This window comes from Ixodes scapularis, unplaced genomic scaffold, assembly GCF_016920785.2.
Source record: "Ixodes scapularis isolate PalLabHiFi unplaced genomic scaffold, ASM1692078v2 PGA_scaffold6__148_contigs__length_123643588, whole genome shotgun sequence".
NCBI lineage: Eukaryota > Metazoa > Arthropoda > Arachnida > Ixodida > Ixodidae > Ixodes > Ixodes scapularis.
This window is the reverse complement of record NW_024609881.1, coordinates 117,645,663-117,660,378: the sequence shown is the minus strand read 5'-3', so window position 1 is coordinate 117,660,378 and position 14,716 is coordinate 117,645,663. Positions and strand designations below refer to the sequence as shown.

General features: G+C 46.6%; 2 protein-coding genes across 2 annotated transcripts; both read left to right on the top strand.

Moving 5' to 3' along the window:
• The first annotated feature begins 405 nt into the window (after positions 1-405).
• Positions 406-2,151, top strand: LOC120840560 (zinc finger BED domain-containing protein 4-like). The gene has a single exon (XM_040211121.1). The coding sequence runs from the start codon at positions 406-408 to the stop codon at positions 2,149-2,151; it is 1,746 nt and encodes a 581-aa protein (XP_040067055.1).
• Positions 2,152-4,470: 2,319 nt separating this feature from the next.
• Positions 4,471-13,892, top strand: LOC115311125. The gene is made up of 6 exons (XM_042286067.1): positions 4,471-4,494; positions 4,812-4,911; positions 8,589-8,737; positions 10,405-10,446; positions 11,331-11,366; positions 13,728-13,892. The coding sequence occupies exons 1-6, from the start codon at positions 4,471-4,473 to the stop codon at positions 13,890-13,892; spliced, it is 516 nt and encodes a 171-aa protein (XP_042142001.1).
• Positions 13,893-14,716: the final 824 nt, after the last annotated feature.

The window sequence follows — 14,716 nt, the reverse complement described above, 5'->3', positions numbered from 1 at the left end:
ACACCGAGTTCCAGCAGCAGAGCGCCACAGAGTGGACCCAGTCCAGATATCCACGAGGACCGGAACCTGCCCCCACCCGCCAAGCGTGCAAAAGAATCATCAATATGGGTCCATTTCGAGAGAACAGGCCAGTATCAGGCAGTATGTAAACAATGCCGCAAGACTGTACGGCTTGGAAAAGAAGGTGGATGCCAAAAGATTGGAACAACTGCACTTCATAATCATATGAAGCGAAACCATCCCCACTTGTTAAAGAGGACTCCTGCTGCGCCAACAGCAACGTCTGCATCAACACCAGCAGCATCATTCGTGACATCCTGTGTTGCAAAATCACCCCAAACCCAGCTGACCTTACTAGAGGCCATGAATCGCAAGCAGTGCTGGACTTCGACGCACCCATTGGCAATGGCGCACAACAAGCAACTGGCAGAATACATAGCAAAGTCAATGAAGCCATTCTCCATGGTTGAAGACCCTGCATTCATAGATTTTATGCGGTTCTGTGTTCCGAAATGGAACATTCCGAGCAGGGGCTATTTTGCAAACTCGGCCATCCCAGCGCTGGAGACTGTCATTGCAGAGGCTTTAAAGGTACAACTTAAAGAGTGCGTGGGGGAAGTCCACCTGACAACCGACATTTGGTCGAGCCGCCAAGTCAATGACTTTATGTCTGTGACGGCACACTGGATAGCTCCAGACTCCAAAGGATCCCTGACCAGAAACAATGCCGTCCTCGACATGTCCGGGTTTGGACAGCAGCATACGGCGTACAACATCGGCAAGAAGCTCGAGGATGTCATAGAGACATGGCTAGTCCCTTTGGGGGTGAAAGTGGGCATTGTAACAAGCGACAATGCACAAAATGTGGTGAAAGCACTGAACGACAGAGGGATGAAGCGCGCACCATGCATGGCCCACTGCCTTAACTTGGTAGTAAAAGCATCGCTGACCAAGTCTGGTGCAGAGCTGGAGGAGACTCTCAAGGCAGCACGTGCCATTGTTGGCCATTTCCGACACTCTGCGAGTGCCCAGAGGCAACTGGAAGCTATCCAACTTCGTCACGGGCTGCCAGTTCACAAACTTCTGCAAGATGTTCCCACGAGATGGAACAGCACATTCTACATGGTTGAGAGACTCTCTGAGCAGCGGAGAGCTGTCAGCGAGTTCTTCGAAGACAGCACGAAGCACTACCTTGCGCCACGGCAATGGGCTCTGCTCAAGGCCATGGCAACTGTTTTGAAGCCGTTTGAGGAGGCAACACGCCTCCTCTGCATGGACACGTCGACGCTGGGACAAGTGTTGCCCCTCCTCACATTCATCGAGAGAACAGTCACCCACACTATGACAGGTGCAGAGCTGGACACCCCGGCCTTCTGCCTTGCGTCATGTCTGCTCAATGAACTGAGCCTCAGTCGACATTTGAATGCTGTGAAGACAGATGTTCAGTACTGGGTTGCTACCCTACTGGATCCTCGTTTCAGGGACACACTTTCCACTCACACAAGCGAAGAGGTTTCTGCATCCCCAAAATTGGAAATTGTGCGAAGCTACCTGCAGCAGAGACTCCAGGATGTCCATAGCCAGGCATGCAAGGACAAGAGTGTGGCTGAATCATCACCCCAGAGCGCCCCCAGCACCTCCTCAGGCAGCTCACCACCCAGTGATTTTCATTCATGGTATAAGACATCGAGCACAACAACTCCCAGGCCACGACAGGAAAGGCGGCAAACCATAACGGTCGTCAAGGCGCAACTTGATGCCTTCCTGGAAGACGAGGAAGTGGAATGCTACAACTCACACAGCAATCCCACCGTCTACTGGGAGAAAAAGCGGTACCTGTGGCCTGACCTGTACACCGTAGCTGTTGGATACCTTGCCTGCCCTCCAACCAGTGTGTACTCCGAGAGGGTATTCAGCTCTGCAGGAGCCATCGTGACCGACAGAAGGAACCGTCTCACACCGAAGAATGTGGCCACCCTCAGTTTCATTCGGATGAACAGGGAATGGATCCCCAACATTCTGCCTGCAAGAGTAGCCAACAGCCTCAGCAGTGCAGCAGAGACAGCACAGGCCAGCGCAGCTGAGGAGGAACTGTCTGAACCGGAAGAGCCTTTTCTGGAAAAGATGATCTTTGAGAGTGGCGACTGCTAAAGTGCCCTTGCATCACTCCCAATAGCCTACAACATACTGTTTCAAGTTGTTAATTTTCCTGCAAACGATAAGCGGCAACTGCAGTAAAACTAAGCACACTACTCAAGGGCCACGACGGAAGAGACAAACCACAACGGTCATCAGTGCACAAGCTGATGCTTACCTGGAAGACGAGGAAGTGGAATGCTTAATTAACTTGCGAAGCAATCTCATCATCTATACTGGAAGAAAAAAAACTACAGGTATAGTCACACTTAGCTACAACAAGCAGTCCGTGGTTTTTCCGTCCTCTAATCGCCGACATAGCAGGTGTGCTTACAAATACGCCACATGCGTATTTGTAAGCACACCTGCTTACAAATACTGTAAGCAGGTGTGCTTACAAATACAGTTATTTGTAAGCACACCTGCTTACAAACACAAATACAGTGAACTTGTTCTTCCAAACTGCGCAACGTTTTGGAGTGCACTTTCTATGTGGGTGCTGGGAGGACAGGAGAACCACGGACTGCTTGTTGTAGCTAAGTGTGATTAGGGGTGTACCTGTACCCTGACCTGTACACCTTAGCCACTGGATATCTTGCCTGCCTGCCAATCAGTGTGTGTACACAGGGGGCGTATCTACCCTGCAGGGGCCGTCAAGATCGTCAGAAGGAACCGCCTCACACTGCAGAATGTGGCCACCATCAGCTTCATTCACATGAGCAGGGCATGGAGGCATAGGCAAGCACAGCTGGAACAGTCTGAACCGCAAGAAACATTCCTGGAAAAGCTGACCTTCGAGTGGCGATTGTTTAAGTGTTAATGAACCACTCCTAGTCCTTTTAACTTTTACTGTTTCGACGTGTTCATTTTTCTGCAAGAGAAGCAGCGAGTGCAATAAAACTATTATTTATTTCTGACAACACTTGCTTGGACAGGTAGTTCCAGGAGCATTGAGTATGGTTAAGCTCCTGCGAGAAATGCAGATTAGTATTCCAGATAGTTCGTCTTGCAAACCACGAACGGCGCACCTGAAATGGACTAAGCCCTTTGTCCGTTTCTTCTAGTATCTGTTGTGTTGCTTCCGAAGATGTGCAACGCATAACCTTTCACGGCCGACTTGCTGCCGAGAGCGGAGAACAAGTGCGAATTAGCGAGGTTTTCCTTTGCCGCCGGTGCCGGAACCGTGCGTGCCGGTACGCGGTCGAAGTTGAGACGAGCAACATTCATCTCGCTCTCGCGCCACAGGTAGACACACGCAGCTCTAAAGAAGGAGGCGAATCATTTCCTTACCTGAATATATTTATTGTGCGCTGCGCCACATTATGAATAATACACTGCCTTTCGCTACATTTTGCCGATCGCCGCGAAATCGCACAGAAACCGAGACTGTGCATTGGTTAGGCCTACGTCAACCACACCGATCAGCTCAGCTGGACCGGTCGCGTGCCAGGGTTTAACAGTGCAGTGCATAATATACGTTGAAATAAACAAGACGAAATCTGGTAATATGCAGTAACAATACCTAAAAAGAAAACACAACTGACCGTATTCGCGAGGTTTACGACAAGTTTCACGCTGTCGACTGCAACCAGCGACGAACCTGACGAATCTCCGAATCTGCCGAATATTCGTCGCGGGAAGTTCGGAAATTTCCGAATCTGTCCGAATCCGAATCTCCGGTGATTCGTCCCATCACTATATATTACGAACATATAAAATAAAATAGAAGATTGAAAATAGAGCAAGTTATTGGAAAGCGCCGAGTGCTAATTCGTCTTCCGGTTGGCACATAAATTTTAAATCTTCCTCCACACCGACTGCGTCAAAATTAAACGTGGCAAATGGTGCACAGAACAGCAGCTACCGTGTGCCCTTTTAAGAGAAGAAATGCTTACGTTAACCATTCTCTCTTTTTTTTTCTTTTTCTAGCAAGATTTATGGTCTCTGATAAAGGTAAGTGCATTTCAATGTACCCAAAGATTACTGAAATAACGATATTGCGCAGGCAAGCTAGTTTTATTTCTTTTTTTTTTTACTATATTTAAAGAAAATCTTTTCATAAACTTGAAAATGTTTCATTAGCTTCAGAAGAAAGAAAAAAAAAACGACGAATAACACTTTTTTAAGAAAAGCGGATTGAGATAATAAAGGTGTATATTACAGATCCATAAGATCAGCCATATGGAACATCCGCACTGATTTGTAAAATTCATTCATTCATTCATTTGTTTATTTATTGTGCTCATGAACAGCTTGAATCCTTGGTAATGATGCACAACAAAATGTTCACAGGTTAGTTACAAAAGTCTTAAAAGCTACGAAATTTGGGTTAAAATGTTTGGTGTTGACATACATCTTGTATGTATGTGATTTTTAGGATTAGATTATGTCTTAGAGTAAAGTGTCCGAAACTTTTGTACCCACCCAAGGTTTGATAGAATCGTAGATAAAGTGTCATGGGCTACAAAAGCAGATTCCACTTATGTGTAGAGCCAGACATTCAGCACAAGTGCAAGTTCACACAAAAGGATAAACATCCACAGTGTTCGAGAGAGTAGCTACCGAAGGTTTGATGAAAGCGGCTAAAAATACCAAGTCGTACAGGTCTATAAAATATTCAAAGCCGATGGGAATCTCGGTGTAGCGTTTCCAGGATTGAAGTATCTCAATTGCAGTGCGCTGTGGACAAAGTGGTCGACTTGGGCGTCAGCGGTTTCCAGTTTTCCAATTTCTGGCCCCTGGTGAATAAGATATTCACAACAAGAGGCCAAAACAGTAAGCTATCTTTCCTCCCGGGCAGCGCATTTGGACGAAACTTGTAGAGTAAGTCAGCAGGCATATTTCGGCTTTTTGATTGGGGGGCAGAAGAATAAGGTAAACACAGCTCCGTGTTTCACGGGTTATCCTTTAACCGGTTCTCGTGTTTGCTTATACGCTTGGGGGTTTCCCCAGGAATTGAAATTATGGGGGGGGGAGGTCTAAAATTTTAGGAAGGGAGGGGAAGGGAGGGGTTAGAGGGGAGGGGCATTGAGAATAGACGATTCGTTGCGAATTAAGGGCACGGTGCCTTCAGAAAAACAAGGGGGGTGGTGGCCCCCCCCCCCCCCTTTCCAGGGGGTGTGTAGGGAAATCACCGCTTACGCTTACCAGGTAGGCAAATCTAAAAGACGGCTATACTTCGTTCACCCCTAAGCTGAGACTACAGTGGAAGCTAGGTGCCCGCCGGACCTATCAGCCGCCTCCCTCTCATCACCTGACCCGGCTCTCCGCGCGTGGGTATGGTCGGGGGCGTGATGACGTGGCGAAAGAGAGGCGCATGGCTGGTCCATCGAGGACGTAGCCTTTACTGCAGTCCCAGCTTAGGGATGAAGGGAGCATAAAGGCCTGCTAGCGAAGTTATCAAGCGTCATTTCACAAGTGTTAATAATCAATAATTGCGTAAACTGCTCATAAACGGCTGCATAAACTTTAAAGTAGGATCGAAAATGGAGGCTCAGCTAGCAGACGAGAGCGAATCAGCCCAGAAACATTGAGGCGCTTTAAAGGCCCGTTCACACACTTACGTTTGCTTCCGACCGAGGCCTTGCGATCTCTTACGACGAGAGTTCACTAGAGTGCACACTGGCACGCTGGCGCCATCTATGAGATGATCTTGGAACTGTATTAACTAGAGCGAAGCATTTGAGCTATTATCAATGAAAATTTTTCGTTTAAAAGATTGTCAAACGAGAGAAAGAATTATGAGCGAGAAAATGGGAGTATCATGGAACGAACATTTGTTGTAATTCTCCAGCGGTTGCCCTTTGCTAGGGCGAGAGAAAAAGGGGGCAATATACGGAAATCAAATCAAATCAAAGTTTATTTAACATCACCAAGTACAAAGTACTAAACAAATGATGTATGGAGCTCTGACAAAAAGCCGCAAGGGTGCGGCTTGACTGGGTCTGAGCCCCTTCTGCATATGCATAGTCCCATTGCAATGTAAAAAAACAAGCAAAAAAGATTCGGCAACAGCACTGGTAATAATACACAATAACAAACGAGTAACGCAACATCAGCATCACTTACTAAATATTAAACAATCAATGCACACGAAGATATACAAGGTGAAACAATAGATCTAGATATATAAACTGCATGGAACATGAAACACTTATTTTTCATTTCTAATTATCAAGTGAATTCAATAAAGATGGTAATGTGTAACATAAAGATTGATTTCCGTAATTCGTACGTGCATGAGGAATGATCCATGTTTCATAGTGACGTGTGTTATAAATGTTAGTGTTTCTTGTTAATCTAGATAATTGTTCTATGTCGTTGTTATTTAGTTTTTTGCGGGCATAGTACCTCTCAAGCAGTATATCATTATATAAAAAGTGAACTGGACGTACCTTAAGGCTTTTAAAAAGCGGTTCGGTATGCGCATCGTAGGGAGAGCCAGTGATAACGCGCGCGGCTTTTTTCTGTAGTAAAAAGAGTTTAGTAAGGTTTGACGTGGTTGTAATCCCCCAAACGAGGTGGCAGAAGTTGATGTGAGAAAGAAACAGGGAATTGTAAATAAGCAATTTTATATTAGTGGGTAGAAAAAACCGCAACTTTGTAAGAATACCTACAACGCGAGAGAGTTCATTAGCAATTATTTCAATATGTTTGTTCCAAACTAAGTGCTCTTCAAATACAACTCCTAGGCTTTTAACTGAGGGCACAATATCCACAGTAGAAGTCCCTATCATGAGGGGGTTCTCAATATTTTCTTTCTGATTTTTAGGTCTGAAAAGTACAGCTTTTGTTTTGGACTTGTTAATAGCTAGTGAATTCAACAGGGTCCATTGGTTTAATTTATCGAGAACATTATTTGCATGATTTATTAATTGTTTAATATCGGAAGAATTAAAAAATAAACTGGTGTCGTCGGCATACATAACAAATTGGGTATCATTATCAATATTTATTACGTCATTAATATATATATTAAATGACAAGGGCCCAAGGATGCTACCCTGGGGTACCCCGGATTGAATCGCTTTGATATCGGACATTTTGTTGTTTATAACAACTTTATGGAAACGAAACTGAAGATAACTTTTCAACAAATCTAGAAATACCCCTCGGAAGCCATAGATATCGAGTTTTTTTTAGTAAGGTAAAGTGGTTTATTCGGTCAAAGGCCTTTGAGTAATCTACAAAAACCCCTAGTGTTAGCAGTTTGTGTTCAATAGCATGGAGAATCAATTCTTTTTGTGTCAGGAGTGCTGACTCGGTTGAACGACCCTTTTTGAAGCCAAATTGAAAGTCTGTGATTATCCTATGTTTTTCACAGAAAGCAGTCATTCTATCATTAATTAATTTTTCTAGACCTTTTGAAAAAACGGGAAGAATTGATATTGATCTGTAATTTGATAATTCGTTTTTGTCACCCCCTTTATACAAAAAGCTCACCTTCGCTAACTGCATACGCTTTGGAAATACGCCGTGTATAAATGACAGGTTATAAATATGTTCAAGTGCAAGACAAAGTAGATCTAGGACGTACTAACTGGACGAATTTGCAAGTCATCGGCGTCACAACAGTTACTGTTACGGAATGAAAGAAACACGTGATAAATTTCTTCAGCATTAGTCGGTCCTAAAACCGCACTTTCACGGTTTCTAGCTTTTAGGTATTCTAAACTACGCGGATCATATGTACTGTTAGCCAGCGATACAAAAAACGTCATTAAAAGAGTCAGCTAGCGCCGTTCCCGATGTTGCTTGGCCATTTAAAAGTAACTCTTGAATACACTGTGGGTGTTGCTGGCCACGACCAAGCACTGTGTTCAGTCTTTGCCACGTAATGTCACTTCGTTTTAGTATGTCGGCATTGAACAGGTTGTGAAGATAATTCCTTTTTGCATTTCTAAGAAAGCTAGTCACTTTATTACGAAAAACTTTGAAAGCATGTGGATCATTTGAGTTTCTTGTCTGTAAAAACCGCCGATAAAGAGCATCTTTTTGTTTTATTAGTTTTAACGACTTGTTCGTTATCCAAGGTTTCCTTGACTTTTTGCTTCTTGATGCCTTGTGACGAAATAATCTTACATAAACCGACTTAAACAAGGTTAAAAACGTGTCGTACGCTTCATCAGGGGTAGTTTTACTATATACTATATCCCAGCATATCTGTGCGAGTTCAGTTCTAATGTTAGTGGAACAATTTCTAATGCCAGGTGTTAGTCCTTAATTCTACCCAATAGATGTTGCCAGTGTGTCCTCTCGTTCAGAACGGCTCTGCTTTCGTCGTTAGAAATCCCAAGAGATTTTAAGGCGGTTCTGCCGTAAGCAGTTGCAAGTGTGTGAACCATGCCTTTAGTCGATAGGTCGACTGCAGCCTTGAGGCTTCCATGAGGCTTGCTGACTTCCACCGGAATGTGGACTTGGAGACAGGCTTACGTTGGCTATACTTTCCACAGCCTCGACTAACAACTACCTGGCCTCATACTGCCTGAACGGCACCCACGGCAACGAGGCCTTCTGTCAGGCACCAGGAAGCATCGCAGGCGCCACGTGCGGGTCTCCCATTGTGTTCGCCGTACCAGCGTCTCCATCAGCAGCAGCCATGGTAATGTACAAACAGTTGTCCACACGGAAACATCATGGCACCTGCAGCGCGTCTCCGACTGGTGTGTTTACCCAATATCTGTGATTTCCCGTGATTCCACAAGCGGCAAACATACTGCAGCTCGACGAGAGTTGCCGCAAGGCGGCAGAAGCGTCCGTCTTGGCGTCACCGTATCTTAGCGTCGCGCTCGTTATAAGACACGGCGAGATGCGCTGGCGGCGACGCTGACGTCAGCTAGGCAGCGCTACCCACCAGTGATGACGTTTGGGGAAGGTACGAGCAGGCCTTGTCTTCTCTGTGGTATAGGCGGAGCGCAAGTTCATCTGCTTCTTTTGCGAGGGTTGTGGTGACGTCAGAACGCCGATCTCTGATTGGCTCTGATTGAAGGATAGTGGGCAGACCTCGGGGCAGGCTGAGCTCTGTATGGCTCTGATTGAAAAATAGTGGGCATGCCTCGGGGCAGGCTGAGCTCTGATGGGCTCTGATTGAAGGATAGTGGGTAGACCTCAAAGCAAGCTGCCTTGAGGTATACCCACTCTCCTTTCATCGGAGCCAATCGGAGCTCGGCGTTCTGACGTCACCACAACCCCTGCAAAAGAAGCAGACGTACGAATTTGCGCTCTGCATTGGTTTGCATCGTCCCTAAAAGTGGTCCTTTGATTTCCGCCCTAATACGTCACACTTGTGTCATGTTGTTACCTGTCGCGACCCTGCAGCTGTGGCGTAGCAGCAAAGGGATACGGCCCCCAAACGTCATTAATAGTGGTTATACGTATAGTGCCGCCTGGCTTGCGTCAGCATCGCCGCCAGCGCGTTTTGTAGCGTCTCACAACAAACGCAAATCTGGCAAAAATTGTTGTAAGAATGGGTCGAGCTTCGGCGCGTCCGCCTCTTGGGGTAGGTCGGGAATCCACTAACGATGACGTCATGGGCAGGCCTTGACATCTATGTAGTGTTGACTTGGGGCGGCTGCGGCGAAAGCGACACTCGCGTCTGCTTGCACTTTTCGCAGAAACTTCTACAACTTACCGCCAGGATAGCGACGTCCGACAGCATGACACGCCGGTTCCCGTGACGTCATTTGTTGCCACGCACCCAACGAGGTAGCACGCACAGTGGTTGCACCCACACGCTCGGTGCGTGGGCGGTACGGGACGCTGAACACACCAATCGAAGTCACGTTCCAGGCACCGTACAGGCACGCTAAACGTGAAACACCGTATCCAGTGGCAGAATATAAAGTCTCAGTCACTTGCGTCCATTTCCCAAGGTTTCGAAGTGACCATGAAGCGGCTACCAGTCTCACGAGCAGATTTCTGTGTCCGTGCCATGCTATGCGACCAGTGCTAAAAAAGGGACTAGAAGCGGCCACAACGTCATATCCTGTAGCCGAGTTTAATGTTCTACGTATTACGTTCAACATTTAGGTTCACAAACTCTACAATGTCAAATGAACTGCATGGAAACGTCGAAAACTGAAGGCAAGGAACTGTAATTTACTATAAGTTAAAAAAAGAAAGACTATTGTTTGAAACATGCACAAAATATGTGTGAAAAAATAAAAATAAAATAATGGCCATCATCTTACTTCTATTTAAAACAAAAATAATAATACAGCCTGTGAGAGTTCCGAGCAACCTTATTTAAAATGTCTAAATTACTTTCAGTGCCAGTCAAGTCAAGCCTGCCAAAGCGTCCAGCCCAGTGACGTGAGTGCTTCCTGCTTCAATTTTGTAGATTCCCCCCTAACGTGTCAAAGACTGAGAGCGAGAGAGAGAGAGAGAGAGGTGGATAAAGTGAGAGAGTTAGACAGAAATAGAAAAAGGGAGATAGGGGGCTTGCGAAAGAGGAAGTGCTAACGTGGGAGTCATAGCCAAGGGCCCGAACGGCCATTATCAGTTGTAAAAACAAACCACAAATAAAGGCTGGTTTACACACTTGCGACTGCTTACGACCATAAGCGTTAAAACATCCTCAAACTCCTTAGGACGAGACAACACATTGGCGCCATCTATCGAGAAGCCGTCGAACACTTGCAGTTTTCGTAGATTTCCTATTTTTATCGCGTATCATTTTTTATTCTCGAAAAACTGGCACCATCAATGAGGTGACCCTCCGCATAGGACGACCATTTCTCATAGATAGTATGTACACTTGACCTCGCGAATAATGTAAAACCTTCACTCTAGTGAAATGCGGAAGGTCACCTCATAGATGGCGCCCAGCGTGCCAGTGTGTTCTCCTGTCGTAAAAGATCACATGAACTCTGCCGTAAGCAAAAGCGAGTGTGTGAACATGCTTTAAAATTAACACGACATATAAACGAAGTCTCGCGTAAAAATATCACGAGTTCAAATACGCGAGTTCAGACATGCTTTGTATACGTTTTCGAATATTTGATGGAACATGGAATAAATGTATCGACTAAAGTTATGCAGAAATTGACTCATCTTGGAGACTGTGTGTTACATTATCGGCTAGATAGTTTCAAAGTACAGGTATGCGTGAAATATAATTAGTGTTTATCCGGCTCTTGTCATCAAAGTTTTCAATATCTATCGTGTCAATATTTAAATCTCTCTTTTTGTTTCAGCCAAACTTCGCCATGTTTCTTGTCAAAGAATTTGTGGTAAGATTGCTGTTGTGGAAATTACCTTTCTTAATTAACATTGCAGAACATGTTCCGTTGGTTGCCAAGTGTTCACTTTGCTGTCATGTGTCAAAGATGAAGAGTGACGGTGTGAAGCCTAAGAGATGCAGGAAGAATGGAAAAAAAGCCACTTGCCAACCACGGCCTCACGTCCGTTATAAAGTAACGGACATTTAAGATGGCGGTGCGCCACTGTGTTCTAATATTATTCTAGAGAGAGCACTATTGTGCAGACAGTGCAGCCGTGGGAGAGGAAGATCTAGGACTAGGAGCGCGATGAGAGTGGAAAGGGGATTACTACTAGCGCCATCCAGCTGCGAACACGTGGAGGACCGGCGGAAGTGTGAAAGACAGCAACGAAGGTTAAACGTGTGAAGTTTGAGTACCGCGAACACACTCATTTCATTACGCTTTGGAATATTGAGCTCGGTGCTTTAGTGTACGCAAATTAGAGGGTGGCAGGGCTAGTCGCTTAGTGAAGACAACGCAAGTAGACGGGAATGGTGCGAAGAGAATCCACCACAGAGAACCTTGCATGGTCTCTTCTAATGACCGATCATTGATGTGCTCATGCGATATTGCTACCTTGTTTGGTGCCTCGGTACAATCTATTGGACATTAGAAGGAATTAGTAATAATTGTTAGGAATTGACGTAACAAAGCGCTAAACAAAAAAAAAAAAAGAAAAGAAAAAAAAGAGAGAAGGGAGTAGTGGACAAGCGTTGAACTTCAATTAAACATTCATTGAAACTACGTGCAGTGAAGAAAACCACACCCTAATCGCGTCAACACCTGCTAAAAAAGGTGAACTTTTTGTTTGTTTGTTTGTTTGTATGTGTGCGCGCGCGTGCGGGTGTGTGTAAATAAACCGCACATTTATCCTCCCCCTCTCTTCTTGTCTTGTAAGCTTCAAGAAGTTCTCCGACAGTCTTATCATATCAGCCTCCCTCCCCAAAATTGTGATGTTGTCAATTTTGGACTGACAGCTTGGGCTGAATTTGCAAGAATGACCCAACTTGGCTGCATCGCCACTTTGAAATACGCGTGCGTTTTGTGCATGTTTAACCAACGGGAAGTTAGTTAGCCCCAATGGGTGTCTGGCGTCTCAGCTGTTTACGAGAAATTTTGTCCTGTGCAATATCGCGGGGTCTTTAAAGGGGCGGTGCAACGATTTTTGAACTTTGCGCGAATCCCGCTTTGGACGAATCCCTGACATTTATGACCAATGAAACACGCGTTAAGTTTCTCCCGACGCTATAAAAGTCGGAGAAAAAATTGCGGTGGCTTAGCTCGGCTATGCCAAGATTTACGTAGCGTGAGCTTATTCGCACAAAATGAGAGACGCTATCAAGCGGCTCCGGTGCAGCGTCAAACTTGGCTACTGCACAACGGAGGCGCACAGCTGGGCACGCGGTGGCGCCAGTGCGTCTGCCGCGGCTATGACGTCACTCCTCTGGAATGCGCAGACCGGCGAGGTGCGCGCAATGGCGGCGGAGCGCGCGGCGGCTCCGGCGCGCCAGCTGTGCGCCGTGTGACGTCACTGCTCCTCGTGCTTGCGCAGCACGGCTCTTTGACAGCCACGCGAAACTGCTCAATCTCGGCCAGTGTAGCTCACGCTACAAAAATAAGAGCAAAAAGAGCAGTGTTTGCTTCCTCAGCTCGCAGCCAGAACAGGCGGCCACGTGACCTGGAGCCGATTATGCGCTGGGTTTGGCAAAGCACAGAACACGCGCTGAGTTCCAGACATTGTTACAGTTCGGCTATTCCGGTCATTGCCGCGGTTGGACACGAGCGACTACCCGAATGCTTGTCAAGCTATTGAATATCACGAGTTCAAATCGAGTGCTCGCCCAATGTTCGGGTCCAATCTATGAGCCGCTTTCAAATACCGTCAAAGGGGGACTATGCCGACACTACGACCCCCACGCTATGTCATCAAGTTTTGCGAAGGAAACGCTGGAAGAAAACAGTCGCTTTTATCCTTGAAATTGCACCACAACCAAGAGGTTTCTTGGTGAAAGGCATTGCGTGCCCGTATACTAGAGTTTCACTAGTACCAGTGAACTCGTGTGAAATGAAATATAATTCCAACTGAATATCATTGCACCGCTCCTTTAACGTATGTGCATCATGCGGTAGAGTGGTTACACGACCCCACACCGGTACGATGGCTAGTTTGCCGCTTGGACCGGGTTGAGGACACATTGCAGGCCTTGACTCCTCGATGGTATGGACCGATTCCCAGTCTGAGTTAGCGCCTGCCCTGTGTGGTTGCCCTTGACTTTGTCCCGGCCATTCGCGCCGTTTCTTTATAGCAGGTGTCTTTCAATTGTTGTGCAGTGTCTCACAGACACCCAGGTCGGCTCAATCAGCGGAGTGGTGTACACGTACGCGGCGTGTTATCTGGCCCTTGCACTGAACCGGACGGATCTGACGGGTTCGCCAGTGGCAGACCAAGTTCACACGTTGGTTTCTCAGTTGCTGGCCGCAGGCGCCTGTGAGTAATGAATATTTACACCCCCGTGATACGGGAAAGTAAGAAAAGGGGTGTGGACCTTTCCTATTATAAGCTTGCCTATACTTGGTTTCACCTTAGGATGGACCGCAAAGGACGTTACGAGCCACTGCAGGAGCCAATTCATAGCTCGGAGGGCGTCAGGTGTCCTTCCGGTTGGGCGGAGGGAGCGACGTGGGGCGCGTGAAGGCACGAGACTGCTACGATCTACGGATTTGCTTCTGTAGCCAGTAGCGTCCATCGCGGGACATCGTAAGATGATTCCGAGAAAACGCACGTGCAACGCACCGTTCACGCTGTCGCGCTGCTCCGAGCAAGATGCTGCCACCGACGCATTCGTCGAGGCAGTCAAGACCACCGTCTCCGAGGCTGTTCACAGCATAAGGTAACTGCAGCCTCCCCCCCCCCCCCCCCCCCCCCAATTCGAAGGGCAAAACCCTGAGGTCCATGTGCGTCCAACCGTTCCTACTACACAAAAGCTGTCGGTGCCAAGGCCACTGGTTTTTCGCGGAGTAATATGTTTTTTGTTGCAAAGTATTCGCGCTTATTACTTAGGCAAAAAATGCCGACTCATTGGGCTGCGGATGCATGCGCGGCATCCGATATCCAATATAGTTCACAGAACAGTTTCTGCATGCTCATGCTACGAACGTGCTTCACAGCCCAGTAGACAAAGATGGCACCGCACAAAATAACATTTGAAAGGTCTATACACCTTTCTATGACGCATGTCCGTATGCCGACCTTCAGCAAGTCCTGGTTTCCATGTCGAACAAACTCAACGGTTTTCCGGCGAATATTTTAGTTACTGTAC